Here is a 15,759-nt window from a genome sequence, read left to right on the forward strand (position 1 = left end):
GTAAGTCCCACACTTCAAAGGCTGAAGCAGGAGGATCACCACCACAAGTTTGAAGCCAGCCTATGCTAAATAGTGAGTACCAGGTCTGCCTGGTCTATAGAGTGAGACCCTGTTTCAAAATACAAAACCAAACTTCAATAAAAGAAAAAAATTCTAGCATCAGCCTCCTTAAACTCTGAGGCTACTTGTCTGTAAAGCTTGAGTTTTCAGAATAAAGACTAGCCTGTTCCCAACACTCACCACCCACACTTGGTTTTCAGGTCGGCCTGTTCATCTATAGACTTGGGAAATCCCTCTGAAAGCCTTCTGTACAGACCCTAGGCCTGTGAAGGATGCGCTGCAGGAGGGAGTCTGGAAAGCCTGTCCAGGGCTCTCAGTAGTATGCAGGAAGGCTGCTCAGCCTCACCTCTCCTGAATGCCTCCAGCCTTCACAGCAGAGTGAGAGAAGGAAGCTTCTGTCAGGGACACTGCCCCAGCCCCACCTCCCCATGGCTCCACTGCCAACTTTCATCAAGTTTGCTTTCTCCCATCCAGTGCATTCCAGGCCAAAACAAATATTAACACACAAGTGCGCCTTGTGCTCACAAAAAGCTGCTCAGCGGAGAAACTCAACCCTGGTGGCACTTTCCAAGCAGGGCCTCGTGCCGCTTGGTTTGCTTGGCACTAGTTTAAAGAGCTGCCCAGGCCCTTCCCTGGGTGCTGCTGCTTCTCCTCACTTTGGCCTTTTTGTTCCTTATTTTCTAACACCTCAAGTGTGTCAATCCTGACGTCTTCACCTCATCCTGTCGTCAGGTGTGAACACCTCTGTAAACACCCACCCTGAAATCAGTATATACAAGCTATGGCTGCCTTCTTCTGTCTTGCCTTGAGAGTTCCCCACTCCATCCCTACCCTACCCCAGGACACCCTCAGGCCTGCTGTGCTCCATCTTCAGGCACTCTACCCTTCCATTCCCTTTTAAGGGTTCCTGGAAGGAAAGAGCCCCTTCTCCACACCATCATGGTTAACCTGTGATTCCTAACAGTTTTTCAGCATGGCAACACTCAGCCTCCACACATCCACAGATCATATGGGGAAAAAAGGCTTTCAACAGGGATCTACATAAAGCCTGCCTTAAGCAAGTGTGGTACCTTAAAAACAAATGCAGGGCGTGGTAGCACAGGCCTATAGCCCCAGCACTCAGGAGACAGAGGCAGCTGGGTCTCTGTGAGTTCTGGGATAGTCAGGGCCATGTGGAGGTACCCTGTCTCAAAAACAAACAAAAAATGCAGTGCCGCAAGCTAGCTTTTGAAAGGCTTGTCTAGAAAAATTCAAGGAACCTGGATGTATAAGGATTACTGGTGTATATAGCATAGCTGTCTCTGCAGGGTTCACCTCTTGAGGGCTCTGAGTTTGTTGTTTGGGGTTTATGTTTCCGAACCAGAATAGACTCACTTCTTCCTCCCCATAGTAGCTCCAGAGTCAGAATCCTCCAGAAGGCTTATTAGATTGCCAAACCCCACTCCCAGTGTTTCAGTACCAAGTCTGAGGAGCTCCCAGCCCTGCTGTTCTTCTGTGGCAACCCAGCCCTGCATGTGGAAGAACTATGGCTCCACTTGAGTTGTTGTCAAAACTCGAGAGTCATGTGGTTACAGGAAAGGTCACTGCTGCTGTTACCGCAGCCAGTTCCCAGATGTGCCAGTATGTCTTTCCCCTGTCATTGTTACTACAAGGGTGTCACCTTGAGATGCCTCTTTCCATAGTTCCTTGTTTATCCTCACCTACATGATACCTGTTGTCATAGCTGTTTTGAGACACTCGCTATGGTGGCCAAGGATGACCTTCAAACTCGTGGCCGGACTGCTTCAGTCTTCGGTGAACTGGGGCCACAGGAATGCGCAGACTTCTTTTTGAGCTTTATGTTTACAGAATTAACTAAAATGAAGTAAACAAAAATAGTTTTAACCACTTGAAGTAAAAATGCATTGCTCTTCCACAAGCTGAGTTTAGGAGTCACCATTTAGTAACATACTGATAGACATACAAAATAAGCCAAGCCACAATGAATGTCAGCATCTAAAGTCAGAGCCACATGTTCTACAATCTCAAAGTCTTAACAGTCCCATACTTCTGTTCTCCATGGATAAACTGAGGCAGAGGAGAACCCTGTTCTCACTGGTGTGCTGGGTCCATTGAAGAAGCCAAGAACCCACCTGTACATGTCTCCTTCTCATGTGTACCTGTCCTCACGGCACAGGATGCCTCCTGCTACAACAGTCATTATCCTGTCATGGTTTTGTGGATTAATTTGAGTACTGTGTTATTAAGGACTTCTTTTAAATTGCTCTTTTTTTATTTGTTCTGTGTAACTTAGTGGCTTGCTGTGTTTTTCGTGTGATTTTGACAATGTCCTGGATGTGAATTCCCCCAGTAAAAATGTGTCTTTTATGTTCCAAGTGCTTCTAAAATGAAAAGAAAGCACTATGGCTCAGTGAACAGAAATTCCCTTTTCAGTCAACTTTTTGAGGGACATCTGATTTGGAGATTATAGTCTCAAAAGCGGGCAATTTTTTGTTTTATTTTTTGAACCAGAATAGCTCTCAATATTTTTTCTGGGTTTTTATGGCATTGCAAAGTGTGAAAAGATCACACTCCTGTGCCCCAGGAGTAGAGCAAGCTCCAGATTGTGTCCTGGAGTGGTCACTACAATCATACCAAGGAGGTATTACACCTGACACCTGAGTCACCTGGAGGGAGGGAGTAGGCCACTCCTGTGGAGAAGCAAGCCCTGAGGGCAGGCTGGAGACTGTCCTGTCTGAGCATTGTTCCTGCCAACCTCACCTTGGGCAGCCCTTCACTCCAAAGATGAAGTTGCTGGTATTGCTGGACACCCTAGTGTCTGACCACTGTGCCCCATGTGGCCTTCTTAGTGATAAACATTAGAGGATAGAGGGACCCACCATGCTAAAGTCCCTCAGTGTCAAAATCAAGAACTGTACACATGTTAGTACCCATTGTTAGCTGTTCTGCAGGGCATTCCATTTGGTTTAGCAGTTCTGTAAGCTGACCCAGACCATGGGTTATCTAGGCTGAAAGCAAAAAGCATCTATATACATTGTACCAGTGTTCCATCAGACTAAATTATTAGACATAAGGATTTGAAGGCCATTTTATTGAATGTTCCAAAATATTATTCTTTGCCTTTCCCCAACCTCTGAAAACTATGTAACTCTTTCTTAGCTTGTTTAATGTACGAAAAGACTCAGGCCTGTAGTATGTCAAACCCTGCTCAGGCTACGCTTTCTATGATGGTAGTGACAAGTAGTACCTAAGAATTTTCCTTGTTATCAAAGTGCTGGTTCCCAGGGCCTTAGCAAACACACATCCCGAGCTGTGAGAGTCTGTGTCCATGACCCTCTCCTAAAACTTCAGTAGCCTCAGCCACCTCCAGAAGCATCTCCCCTCACAACACTGTGGTCTGTGGTCCACCTCTGTCTTCAGTAGAACACATGCCCTTCCTCTGGCCCTTAGCTTGTCCTCAGTTTAAGATCTCTATGGTTAGTTCCCCAGTCCCTGAACTCACCTGGTGTCTATGAACTCCTTTGTCAAAACATGGGAAGTTAGCCTGAGCAAGTCACTAAGCACTTTTGTCATGGTTCCCTGTCAGTAACATGAGACTGAAAATAGGGTCCACCTTCATGGGGTTGCCAAGAGGAAGAAGTGAGCTTACATAGACCAGGCTGGCCTTGAACTCACAGAAATCCACCTGCCTCTGCCTCCTATATGCTAGGATTAAAGGCTGTGCAACCATTGCTACGAAACACACAAACTTATTTTTATTAGTTATTCCCTTGTTTTTCCTTCCTTTGTTTTTCCTTTTGTTTTGAAATAGGTCTTGCTGAGCCAGGTGTGGTAGCAGATGCCTTTAGTCCCAGAGGCAGGGCAGAGGCAGGCAGATATCTTGATCTTGAGTTGGAGGCCACTCTGGTGTACATAGGAAGTTCAAGGTTAGCTTGAACTAAAGTCAGAGCTACACAGAGAAACTCAATCTCAGGGGAAAAAAAATTAAAGAGTGACGGTGTGTGTGTGGGGGGGGGAGGTGGATTCTTGCTCTGCAATCCAGGCTAGCCTTCAGCTCTCATTCCTCCTGCCTCAGCCTCCAAAGGGCTGGGGTTTCAGATGTGTACCCCCATGCTCCAGTGAACCTCTCTACTAACAAATAAGTGTCAAGTCCCTAAGCACAGCAGGTGCTCAGTACAATGCCACTGCCCTTCTGCCTCCCCTCCAGATCTGATTTCTGTCAGGCATTGAAAACTCTACTCACCCTGTGTTCCTTCTGCTCACCTCTTCACTGAGTCCCCACATAGACACCCTCGCCCTTGTGAGGGCTGCAAGTGACTGCCGCCGCTGCCAGGGTCAGCTTTCCCAAAGTCTCCTCCAAGTCTCCTCAGGTCAGCCGACTGTGCAACAGGGAAGGGGTGAGGGTGAGGAGCAAGTGTCTGTGTAAGTGGTATTCCTGTTTGCATTGGTATTCCAGATGCAGACCCTTCCCCACATTCCAACACTGTATCTTCTCATTTAGTTTTATATCAGTATCATCTGGGGATGGAAGAAAGGCCAAAAATAACTTTTTAAATGTCTACCAAATTAGGAAATCAGAGTTATAGCTTACAAAAGGGAATCCTTGAAGAACAAATGTGAAAGCATTATAGCCACTATATTCATGACATATTGTGAAGAATGGGCACTTTTATTTTCTTAGAAAAGCTTTGTTTTAGGAAGTTCGTTTTTTCAAAAATAAGAAGCTGATACCTGACATTGAAGGGTGTCTTGGCTTAAGAGAAAGCCAAGGTTGAAGAATCCGTGGGTATCAGCTGTCCACCTGGTCCCTGATAACTTAGAAGGGCCAGTGTATCCCTAATGAGAGCCATGTCAGTCCAGTCAGTAGCAGCAACCACAGGGAGAGAAGATACACACTGTCCTTATGTACATGGAAGTAAAATGTGCAGGCTCGCTAGACACAAAAGACAGGCCAGCGAACTTATAAAATTAGCATTGCCTTAGAAAAATATCCCAAGAGTGGCAAGCTGCAGCAAGACCGTCAAGAGTTTTGTTTTGTTTCTGAATTTGAGTGGGTTTGGTTTTGCTTGTTTTCTTGAAATGGGATCTCCCTGTGTATATGCTCTGCCTATCCTGGAACTTGCTTCATAGCCCAAACGAGGGTCAGGTTTTCAGCAGCCCTCCAGCCTCCGCCTCATCAGTGCTGGGATTATAGGCACACACACACACACCCCAACTGTGCCCTCAGGATGGGGAGTCTCTATAAACTCAGTGCCTCCCACCCTGCTGAGAGTGCCTGATGATGTTCACCAAGACCTTTAAACTGTCTGAGGTCTTGGGGCCAGAGAGAGGCCTCGGCAATTAAGAGCACTGGCTGGGGCTGGTGAGATGGCTCAGTGGGTAAGAGCACCCGACTGCTCTTCCGAAGGTCCAGAGTTCAAATCCCAGCAACCACATGGTGGCTCATAACCATCCGTAACGAGATCTGGCGCCCTCTTCTGGAGTGTCTGAAGACAGCTACAGTGTACTTACATATAATAAATAAATCTTTAAAAAAAAAAAAATTAAAAAAAAAAAAAAAAAAAGAAAGAGCACTGGCTGCTCTTGCAGAGGATCTAGATTCAGTTCCTAGCACTGACATGGCAGTACATAACCATTTGTAACTCCAGTTCCAGGAGATCCAATTCTCTCTTCTGGTCTCTCATGCAGGTGGCAAACAGATATACATGCAGGCAAAACATCTATACACATAAAATAATAAAATCAAATGTCGATGTCCTTAATAGAAGTTATTTTTAAAAAGATAATCAGGGCTAGACAGATACTAGCTCAATCTGTAGATTACCTACCATACAAACACAAAAGGACCCAGGTTTGATCCCCAGAACCCACATAAAGAGGTGTGTATAGTAGTACCTGCTTTATGATCTCAGTGCTGGGAGACAGACACAGAAGGGTCCCTGCAGCTTTGCCAGTAAGACAGCCTATTTTAATCAGTGACTGCCAGGCCAATAAAAGACTTTGTTTCTAAAAAGTAAGGTCCAAGGTTGATGAAGTATGCACAAGTGAGCATGCACACACACACACACACACGACACAGGGTTGGGGGACAATCCAGATTCAAACAAAGATTTACACACGCATTTAGCATATTGAGTCCCCTATGGCAGAGTAATCACTGCAGGCCCCTGCTCCCTGCCCAGGACAGGATCTTCTACCAGGCTTTCTGGCTATCTTGTTATGGAGAATTTTGCCTTTGGGATCCCTAAGATTTGGACACTCTAACATAACAATTTACAGAGGTGCTGCCAGAGTGCAGGCATAATGTAAACTAGGAAGTGTTCAGAGATCCATAAAATGAGAAAAATGCAAAGAATGTTATTGGATGTTTAAAATGTTTATGAATGTGACTTCATGGAAATATTTAAGATAAAAGCCGCCCTCGGGCTGTCAGGTGTTGTGTCCTTTCCTCTTGTGCAGAGCGCATTGGGGTGCAGCACTCACAACACTGCAAGCAGCACAGTGCAAGGCAAGGAGCCCATGCATGTGGGGTTCTCACTGTCATTCCTTATGCACATGTGACACACACTCAGTCTGTTCAGATCCTTGCTTTTGGGTCTGATTTTAAAACCTCACTCTTCTAACTATCTAGAAAATTAACAAAAATGAATTACATTATTTTCTATGTTCTCTTTACAGTTTTTTTTTTCTGCCTCGAGTTTATCAACCACTGTAAATAACCCTCATTCTTAACACTGATAGTTACCAGTGGTCAGGGTCTAGGCTAAGTGTTTCCAGGTTCTTGGCCTCTTGAGAATAAAATAAAAGCCCATGTAGATTGCAGAGTAGCCAAGAACCTTTATCAAGCAAATAAGTAGAACAACCGAGCTAAGCACTGTCAGACAAACAGCAGGCCACCCAGCTGAGGGTTCTCAGGGCTCCAGCTTCTCTTTTAGGGCTTCCTATCTTGGAGTTCAACCGAAGGGGGAGCTTGGTTAGTGTGGATAGTTTAGGTGGTTCTCTTTCTTGCCTGGCAGGTTTCAGTTACAGGGCCCTTGCTTACAGTGCATGTCCCTTTCCATAATGCACCTGATTTTAATCATATGTATGCTCCACTTACACACAGGCAAAGGGGATCTTTAAAAGTTCACTTTGAGGACATACATATTGTACATGTACCCAAAATCAGTCTAAGGTGGATTGGCCCACTGCCTATAGTTCCCATATGGTATTCTAGGATCTGTTCAGTACTACTACTTCTACCAAGGACTATCACAGGTTGCTCAGGAGAGTAACTTACCATTCTTGTTTAAAGCAGGTGTATTCACAGCTCTATGCAGGCCAAGGCCCCAGGTTGCTGTCAGGTTGTAGGTGCAGTGCTGAGAGATGGATGTGTGCACAGCCCAAGTTATTCCCTGTGCTCACCTGCCTCTTCAGGAAGCATACTCTTTGTCAGCTTCTCTCGGGAATTTTTATTTAAAGAAAGCATATGGTGGAAGTGTATGTATATAGGTAAGCCTTAGCCTTATTTAGTTTAGTGAATAGACCTAATATCGAAAAGATCACTCTGTCAATGGAGGCTGGAGAGATGGTTCAGGGGTGAAAAACACTTGTTGCTTTTGTAGAAGACCCAAGTTCAATTCCCAGCACCATGTGGTGGTTCCCCACCCTCTATAACTCTAGTTCCAGGGGAGCGGATGCTTTCTACTGACCTTCACAGACATCAGACATTCATACAGTGCACATACATACAAAAGTTTTATGCAGCAAAACATTCATATGCATAAATTAAATAAATCTTTAAAAATGTCTTTAAGAATCACTGTCACAAGAAAAAAAATAAGAGTGCATATGTAAGAAATGTGGTGTTGTGATTCCTTGGCATGTTAAACAAATGCATTTTTATTTTTGTTTTCAGACAGTGGCCAGAACAATAGTGCCAGTAGTAAGAGTGAACGACTGAGTGCCAAGCTCAGAGCTTTGCCTGGGACAGATGAACCTTATGAAAGTAGCGGTAACAAAGAAATAGGCAAGTGCTGAACCCCCTAGCTCCCAACAACTCCTCCAGCACAGCTGGTCTAAGGAAGACCGACCGGGAGGTGGCAAGTGTGTCCCGGGGAATTGCTGAGAATGTGACATGTGCAGACTGAAGTCACAGCCTTGGAAGAGCATTTCTGTTCACTCTGAGTCATTGGGTTTGCACTGTCTAGATTACTCTCAAGCTGCTTGTTGTCTCTGCTGCTCTAACAGTGTGATCTCTTTTGAAACCTAGATGCCTCCTACGTGGATCCACTGGGCCCTCAGATAGAAAGACCAAAAACTGCAGCCAAGAAAAGAATTGACGAGGATGATTTTGCTGATGAAGAGTTAGGAGATGACTTGCTCCCAGAATAATATAAACTCTAATATGCTGTGTGTGTGTGTGTGTGTGTGTATAGGCCAGAAAACAGCCTCAGATGTTCCTCAGGCACCATCCATCACCTTTTTACATTTGTGGCAGGGCTCCTCTGGCCTGGAACTTGCCATCTAGGCAAGACTGGCTGGCTGCCCCCACGGGTCTGCTTGTCTCTGCTCCCTGGCTGCGGAGATTTATAAGCACCACATGCAGCTTCCTTTAAATGGACTCTAGGGCTTGAACTCAGGTCCTCCAGCTTGCAAGGCAAGCACTTTTCCAATTGTGCTCTCTCTAGCCAAATAAGTCGTTTACCAAAGAAAAGAAATTGCCTTATAAGGTAATGTTCATGTTAAACCTGGATCAAATGTCCAAACTTTAATTTTGTACACCGTTGAAACTTTAAATAAGTGTATTTTGTTCTCTGAGGATGGATTTGTGCTGTCATTTTTTAAAACGGAATAAAAACTATGAAGCTACTACCTGAGGCTAATGACTTCCTTATTGGCCCACAACAAGCCAATAAGGCTTACAGTAGTGAGCTTACTATATTTCACGGCTTAGAAATTATTAAGATAAATATGATCTTTAGTCAAGCAATACTGCCTAGAGTTTAGAAGGTTGTCTTTGGAGTCTTTGGGATTTTGTCTCATTATAAAGATGGTTGGTTCTATTTTGAAGGCAGTGCAAGAAAACAAGTAGAGCAAACACAAACCTGTAACCTTGCCCTTTTTCATGGTTCCCACTAGTAAGTGCATGGGCTGTCCCATCCCTTGCTTTGGGTATGAGGCTGAGGCAGGATGGCTGGTGTGTCTTTAGATATGTCTGAGAGGCTCTAGATAGTCCAAAGGATTGGCTGCTCCATCATACCTGTCTTGAGACCAATTCTTCTCAAGGATAGTTGGTCTTGAAATTGTGGGCTCAAAGGATCCTCTTGCCTCACTCAGCCCCTTGAGTAGCTAAGCCTGTAAGCAAATGCCACCTTACCCAAAAATATTTTAAAATATGAGGGTATTGTGGGGTATCCAACCCCAACTAATATATTCCCAATACAACCTAACATTCAGGAAAAATCATGGAAGATGAGGAAGAAAATTGTGAGAGCCAGATAGGACATCTGCGTGAGACAATGTCTTCTATATATGAAGAAGAAGCTGCACACATGAGCTCTCAACAATATGGCCGCCTGAAAAAGATCAGCATAACCATATCACTAGTTGACATGCCAGTGTGAACAGGAACAATTCCACAGGATCCCACCTCTAGACAAGCTATAGGTGGTCAGCACCTGTCAGAGAATAGTCTCCTCCAGGGATGAACTCCTGAATAAGTGTCCAAGCTCAACTGTCAGCCCTGGCTGGACATACTCATAAAAATAGCTTATATATATATGCGTGTGTGTGTGTGTGTAAGTATATATACACAATAATAAAAAGGTCATGAATTTGAGAGGTAGACATGAGTTGCAGGGGAAGGGGGGAGGTGATATATAAAGTTCTCAAAAGATTTTAAAATACATACACACACACACACACACACACGTGCGTACACACGCACGCACACACACAATGTAGATCCATTGAAACAGGAAAGGGCAGGGAAAGCTCAACCCGACCAAAGGTATAAAGGAGCAGTCAACCTTTACAAAGAAAATCTCATAAAGATTTTAACTTTGCCAATAGTTAGATACTGTGTATTATGTCATCTTGTCAAATAATTATATATCATGTATTAGTATTATTATCATCTTTGACCTTATCAAAGTCATTTCAATGAGCTATTGGGGGAAGGTCCCAGGCTGGAATACACTGAGCAACAGAAGTTAAGACTTTTACAACCAGAGAACAAAGAGAAGCCACACTTTGCTGTCAGCAGAGCAGAGAAGGGACACGCCCAGAGCGTTAGCCCCTGGGGTCATAAGGTTCCTAAGATGTTTCATGGAAGGCTGAGGGTGTACAAGCTTGAGTGCAAGTGGGCCAGTGTTCATGTGGTGGTGGAGGTGGTGATGGCTCGCCTATGTCTCTGGAAGAAAAGGAGAGATTTGATGAGAACAGATCTAAGTGACCTTGGAGAAGGGGGAAAAAGTGGAAAATGTAAAAGGATATTTGTATCAAACTCTATTATCGTCTGAATATGGCATGTCCCCACGGGCCCGTATTTGAATGTCCAGTCCCCAGCTGGTGATGTTTGGGGTGGCTCTATCTCCTGGTCTACTGAGCTGTGAATGAGCTTCTTCTGCCTCTACACTCTTGCATTCCAGTGCTTCCTGCCACCATGCCTTTCCTGCCATTGACTGTATTCTCTCAATCTGAGCCAAAATAAATGTCTCCCCTAAAGCTGCTGTTTTCAGGTATTTGGTCAGTGATGAGAAAAACAACTAATATAATTAGCTTTTCACTACTGTGACAGAATGCCTGAGCTAACCAATCTAGAGTGGGGGAAGTTTATCTCAGCTTAGAGCTTCTCTGGCTTTAGTCTCTGGTTACTTGGTCCTTGTTATGGTTTGTATATGCTCAGCCCAGGGAGTGGCACTATTAGAAGGTATGGCCCTGTGTCGCTGTAGATGTAGACTTTAAGGCCCTCATCCTAGCTGCCTGGAAGTCAGTCTTCCACTAGCAGCCTTCAGATGAAGATGTAGAACTCTCAGCTCTGCCTGCACCATGCCAGCCTGGATGCTGCCATGCTCCCGTCTCGATAATGGACTGAACTTCTGAACCAGCCCCACTTAAATGTCCTTATACGAGTTACCTTGGTCATGGTGTCTGTTCACAACAGTAAAACCCTAAAACAGTCCTATTGCTTTGAGCCTGTGCTGGTACTTGTTGTGGTGTGAATGGGAATGGTCCCATAGGCTCATACATTTGAATCACCAGAGAATGGCATTGTTTGAAAGGATTAGGAGGTCTGTCTTTGCTGGAGGAAGTGTGTCACTGGGGGTGGGCTTTGAGGTTTCAAAAAGCCCATTCCAAGCCCAGAGTCTTTCCCTTTCTGTTTTTCTGTGGTTCAGGATGTAGAACTCCCAGCTCCTTCTCCAGCACCATGTCTGCCTGTGTGCCACCATGCCAACTGCCATGATGATAATGGACTAAACTTCTGAACGGTAAACTGGCCCCAATTAAATGCTGTGGTCATTGGATCTCTTCACAGCAATAGAACACTATGACAGAATATATGAACACAGAACACTATGACAGAATGTATGAACACAGAACACTATGACAGAATGTCTGAACCTCATATGACAGACATATGAACATAGAACACTATGACAGAACATAACAGAACACTATGGCAGAACAAATGAACACAGAACACTATGACAGAACATATGAACCTAGAACTCTATGACAGAACATGTGAACACAGAACACTATGGCAGAACAAATGAACATAGAACACTATGACAGAACATGTGAGCATAGAGCACTAAGGCAGAAAATAGGAACCTAGAACACTATGACAGACATATGAATATAGAACACTATGACAGAACATGTGAACACAGAACACTATGACGGACATATGAATATAGAACACTCTGACAGAACACTATGACAGAACATAGGAACCTAGAATACTATGACAGATATATGAATATAGAACACTCTGACAGAACACAGAACACTATGACAGAACATAGGAACCTAGAATACTATGACAGATATATGACTATAGAACACTCTGACAGAACACAGAACACTATGACAGAACATAGGAACCTAGAATACTATGACAGATATATGAATATAGAACACTATGACAGTACTGGAAATACATCATGGTGGAGCAGCTCCATTCATCTCAGGGTTTACCCCTTCAAGAACTGAGCCCCAGGGACTACCTTGTATACATAGACCTTGGAGGACATTTCTCCAAACCAGAAAAAAGAAATTGCTAATCTGAGCCAGATGCTAGTCCCAGCTTTTTTGCATTGATTCTGGGAGACTGAACTCTGGTCCTCACGTTTGTATAGTAAGCACTTGAGTGGCTGAGCCATCTCCCCAAACCATGTGTGATTTAAAAAAAAAAAAAAAAGAGCTTAGTGCAGACAAGTACTGCAGAATAATGGAGCACCAAAGGACTGTAAGAATATGTTAATAAAGATGAGCAATGAAACTGGACTCGAGAAGATACGAGGACGGAAAGGTGCGATGTGGGTGGAAAACGGCATGATCTGAAGATAGAGGTGCAGGACAGCACATAGGTGAGTGCTGGAATCAGATCCAAGGATGCCGTCAGCTGTTTCTGATGAGGAGACCTTGGATAGGGCCACACAATTTAATGTCAAAGATCAGACTGGGGTTGGTGGGGGATGAAACTGCAAGTGGGCACTCAGAACCAGAGTGTTATTGTGTACGGGTTGATGGTGCAGGATTAAGAAGCAGAACCCAAACCCAGTCTCGAAAAAAAAAAAAAAAAAGAAGCAAAACACAATAAAAGGTCCAATGAAGAAGTATAGCAAAGTAAAAACAAAATTCGAGGCTTTTAGGCCCAGGCTTGGNAGTGTGGTCTTTGTGGCTTAGTGCTCCAGGTGCTGGTCATAAAACAGATAGCGACATTCCTTCCTCCACCCACCCGCTTCCTGGGTTCAAAGANTGTTCATTCAAAGAAAGTNACCCTGACCCACCCTGACCATTGCTGGAACCTGCAATGCAAATGTGCTATCGTTAGGGGCTCTTAGAAACTGTCTTGAGAAATAACCCTCACAATTACCAAGTATTCCTTGTGACATTTGTGACTTTACACTTCCTTGTGACTCTTAACTGGTATTTTTGGTATTTTCCAACAACACCCTCCCCACCTCCTTGAGTTGTGGTTTCTTCCTTTTAAATACCCCCTTACTCAGCTACTCGGGGCGCCACGGTCCTCTACCCCTGCGTGGTGTATGACCGTGGACCCGAGAGAGCTCTTGAATAAAAATCCTCTTGCAGTTTGCAGCAAGACCATTTCTTGTGGGTGATTTTGGGGTGTCGCCTCTCCTGAGTCAGAACGTGGGGGAGTCCTCACGTTGTGGGTCTTCCACCAAGTGCTAAAAATCTCCATGAATGGGAGGAGCTTGGTGCATGGCAGCTGTGCGGATTGCTATGTGAGGAGCCTCTGAGGAGAGAAAATGTCTGCACATGCACCTTATGCAGAAATCCAAGGCCAGGATGGAACGAGCCAATCCCACGCTGGCTTTGGAAGCCTTGGAGATGCCCAGCGGTTAACACTGACCATCATTCTCACTGAGGACCAGGGTTCAATTCCCAGCACTCTAATAGGCCACTTACAACCCACCTGTGATACCAATTCCACGAGACATGATGCTCTCTTCTAGCCTCATGGGCACCTGAAAGATTGCTTTTGCAGCTTTGCTAGACTTGGAACAGCAGAGTGAAGCCACCTGAAACTACAGTGTCGGATGGCTGTGAGCCACCATTTTGGTACTATCATCCAAACACAGGTCCTCTGCAAAACAGCCAGTGCTCGTAACTGGATTAATCTTTAAAATATCTTTAGAATTGTGTAAAAAGTCACATATGTGATGGCACACACACTACAATGCACATGCAGGTCAAGATGGATGGATGTGCAGGTCAGAGGACACTTTGTGGAGTGGGTTCTCTCCTCCCACCTTTATTTGGGACCCAGGGATAGAACCTGGCCCACCCCTAGTACACAACAACCCATTTACCCACCGAGACATCTCCCCAGCCTCAAGTCTGGAATAATTATTAACATGTTTGTATCTTCATAAAATGCTCAGATCTGGGAACTTTTTTTAAATCTGCACCTATTTATAGCCTTTGCTCCCCTGTGTAATCACAAATGAATCTTATGCTCTACTCAGTTTAATTTAAGTTTTCAGTAACTGGAGGCTTCCACAAACTGGTCAGACACTGGAAGGTACTTTGTTGACTGGCACAGTGAGTAGTTCCCTGGAACTCTGATAATGACATGCTCGCCTCTAAAATACTCCTACACTGTACCTTTCAAATGGAAAATAAGTAGTACTTGAGTGCCGATGTCTTTATTCCCGTTTTACTAGAAAGGAGACAATGTTAACAATGTTTATGTGCGAGTCAGTGTTTCATAAAGCCAAATGTGTTTACTAGGAATTGTACAATGTTTTAAGCTGTAAGGGTTGAAGGGACTTTTAACTGTAGAGCCGCTACAAAGTATTTCAGTTTTAAAACATTGAAGGCAAGTGTTTTTCTGCATAGCAAAACTGAAATGCAGTTTAACAACTGGTTTACAACTTGGTTAAAACCCAAAGCTGCAAGCCGTTTTAGGGAGTCAAAAAATATTTTGCACACTTTCAAAAAGCGTTCAGCTAGTCTCAGCCATTTCTCTTTATTCTCAAAGCGTAAATGCTCAAAAGTAATCATACGCACTAGCTGGATGCCTGGCAAGCGAGACATTTAAATAGTGAACAAGTAAGTGAGCAAGCTCTCTTCAGCTTCAAGAGTCTTTCATTTGAGCTGATTTCCCCTTAATTTATTCACAGAACTTTAGGCTCATTTTACATGTCTGCTCACACAATTCATTACCGTGATTGAGTTCTCCAACACTGTAAAACTAGACCAAGAGATGCCCATTTACAGCATGTGTCAGGTGGGGGAGGGTATTTATTACTCGGCCCTTAGCTGAATAAGAGGCATGGAGTCATTTTATGAGTATTTAAGGGAAAACGGCCTCCTCTCGCCTAACAGAACATAACTGTTTTTTAATCTCTTGTATAATTCTTCGAACTATGAAATCCCAGAAGAGGAAGTGGTCGCAAGAAGGAGAGTCCTTCTAGGTTGGAGTTCATTCATTTCCAAGTGGCCTGTCCAGCTCCTGGACCGCTTCAATGTCTAGAGAAATCCGTTTTCTCTGAGCCAAAGTCGGCCTCCCGACTGCATCCCCGAGGCCCCACTGGTCCGTGCCGAGGCGTCGAGGCCAGTCACCACCTCCTCCTCCTCCTCCTCCAGCCAGGCGGACCGCCAGTCCACTTCTGTAGGGGCGACACCCAGCCCGCAGGCCACACGCCCCGCGTGTGCGGCGCCTTTATTTACTTCGCAGAAGAGCCTTCAGCCCCCCTCCTAACAAGTCTGGAAAGCATCACGGCGACGCGATGTTGGGGACACTGGTGAGCGCCCTCGGGGGTACCGGCGAGGCATGGCCGAGGCCGGGCTGGGGCAGAGGGACGGGGGGAGGACGGCAGGACGGCCCGGAGAGGCGTCTCACAGGCACTCGCAGCCCGCCGCGCAGCAGCCCGGCAGGCACACGCACACGTGCACGCGCGCCCCGCACCCGCCCCCCGCGCCGGCTCCGGCTCTGGGCGGCGGCGGCGGCGGGGGCCGGGG

The 15,759-nt window shown here is 45.1% G+C and overlaps 2 protein-coding genes across 4 annotated transcripts in view; both read left to right on the plus strand.

Moving 5' to 3' along the window:
- Window positions 1-9,859, plus strand: part of Ift88 (intraflagellar transport 88) — a 91,753-nt gene extending 81,894 nt beyond the window's left edge. Inside the window, exons 25-26 of one of the 3 annotated variants that reach the window (XM_021181484.2) lie at window positions 7,958-8,068; window positions 8,312-8,909. In XM_021181484.2, coding sequence (XP_021037143.1) covers window positions 7,958-8,068; window positions 8,312-8,433 — 233 coding nt within the window. In that variant the 3' untranslated portion in view covers window positions 8,434-8,909. Of the gene's footprint in view, window positions 1-7,957; window positions 8,069-8,311 lie in introns of all 3 variants that reach the window. The other 2 variants (XM_029469188.1, XM_029469187.1) reach the window with 2 other exon arrangements.
- A 5,566-nt stretch (window positions 9,860-15,425) lies between these two features.
- The window catches only part of Il17d (interleukin 17D), an 18,192-nt gene continuing 17,858 nt past the window's right edge, over window positions 15,426-15,759 (plus strand). The window contains exon 1 of the mRNA XM_021182594.2: window positions 15,426-15,542. Coding sequence (XP_021038253.1) covers window positions 15,528-15,542 — 15 coding nt within the window. The 5' untranslated portion in view covers window positions 15,426-15,527. The remainder of the gene's footprint in view (window positions 15,543-15,759) is intronic.

Source organism: Mus caroli, chromosome 14, assembly GCF_900094665.2.
Source record: "Mus caroli chromosome 14, CAROLI_EIJ_v1.1, whole genome shotgun sequence".
Lineage (NCBI taxonomy): Eukaryota > Metazoa > Chordata > Mammalia > Rodentia > Muridae > Mus > Mus caroli.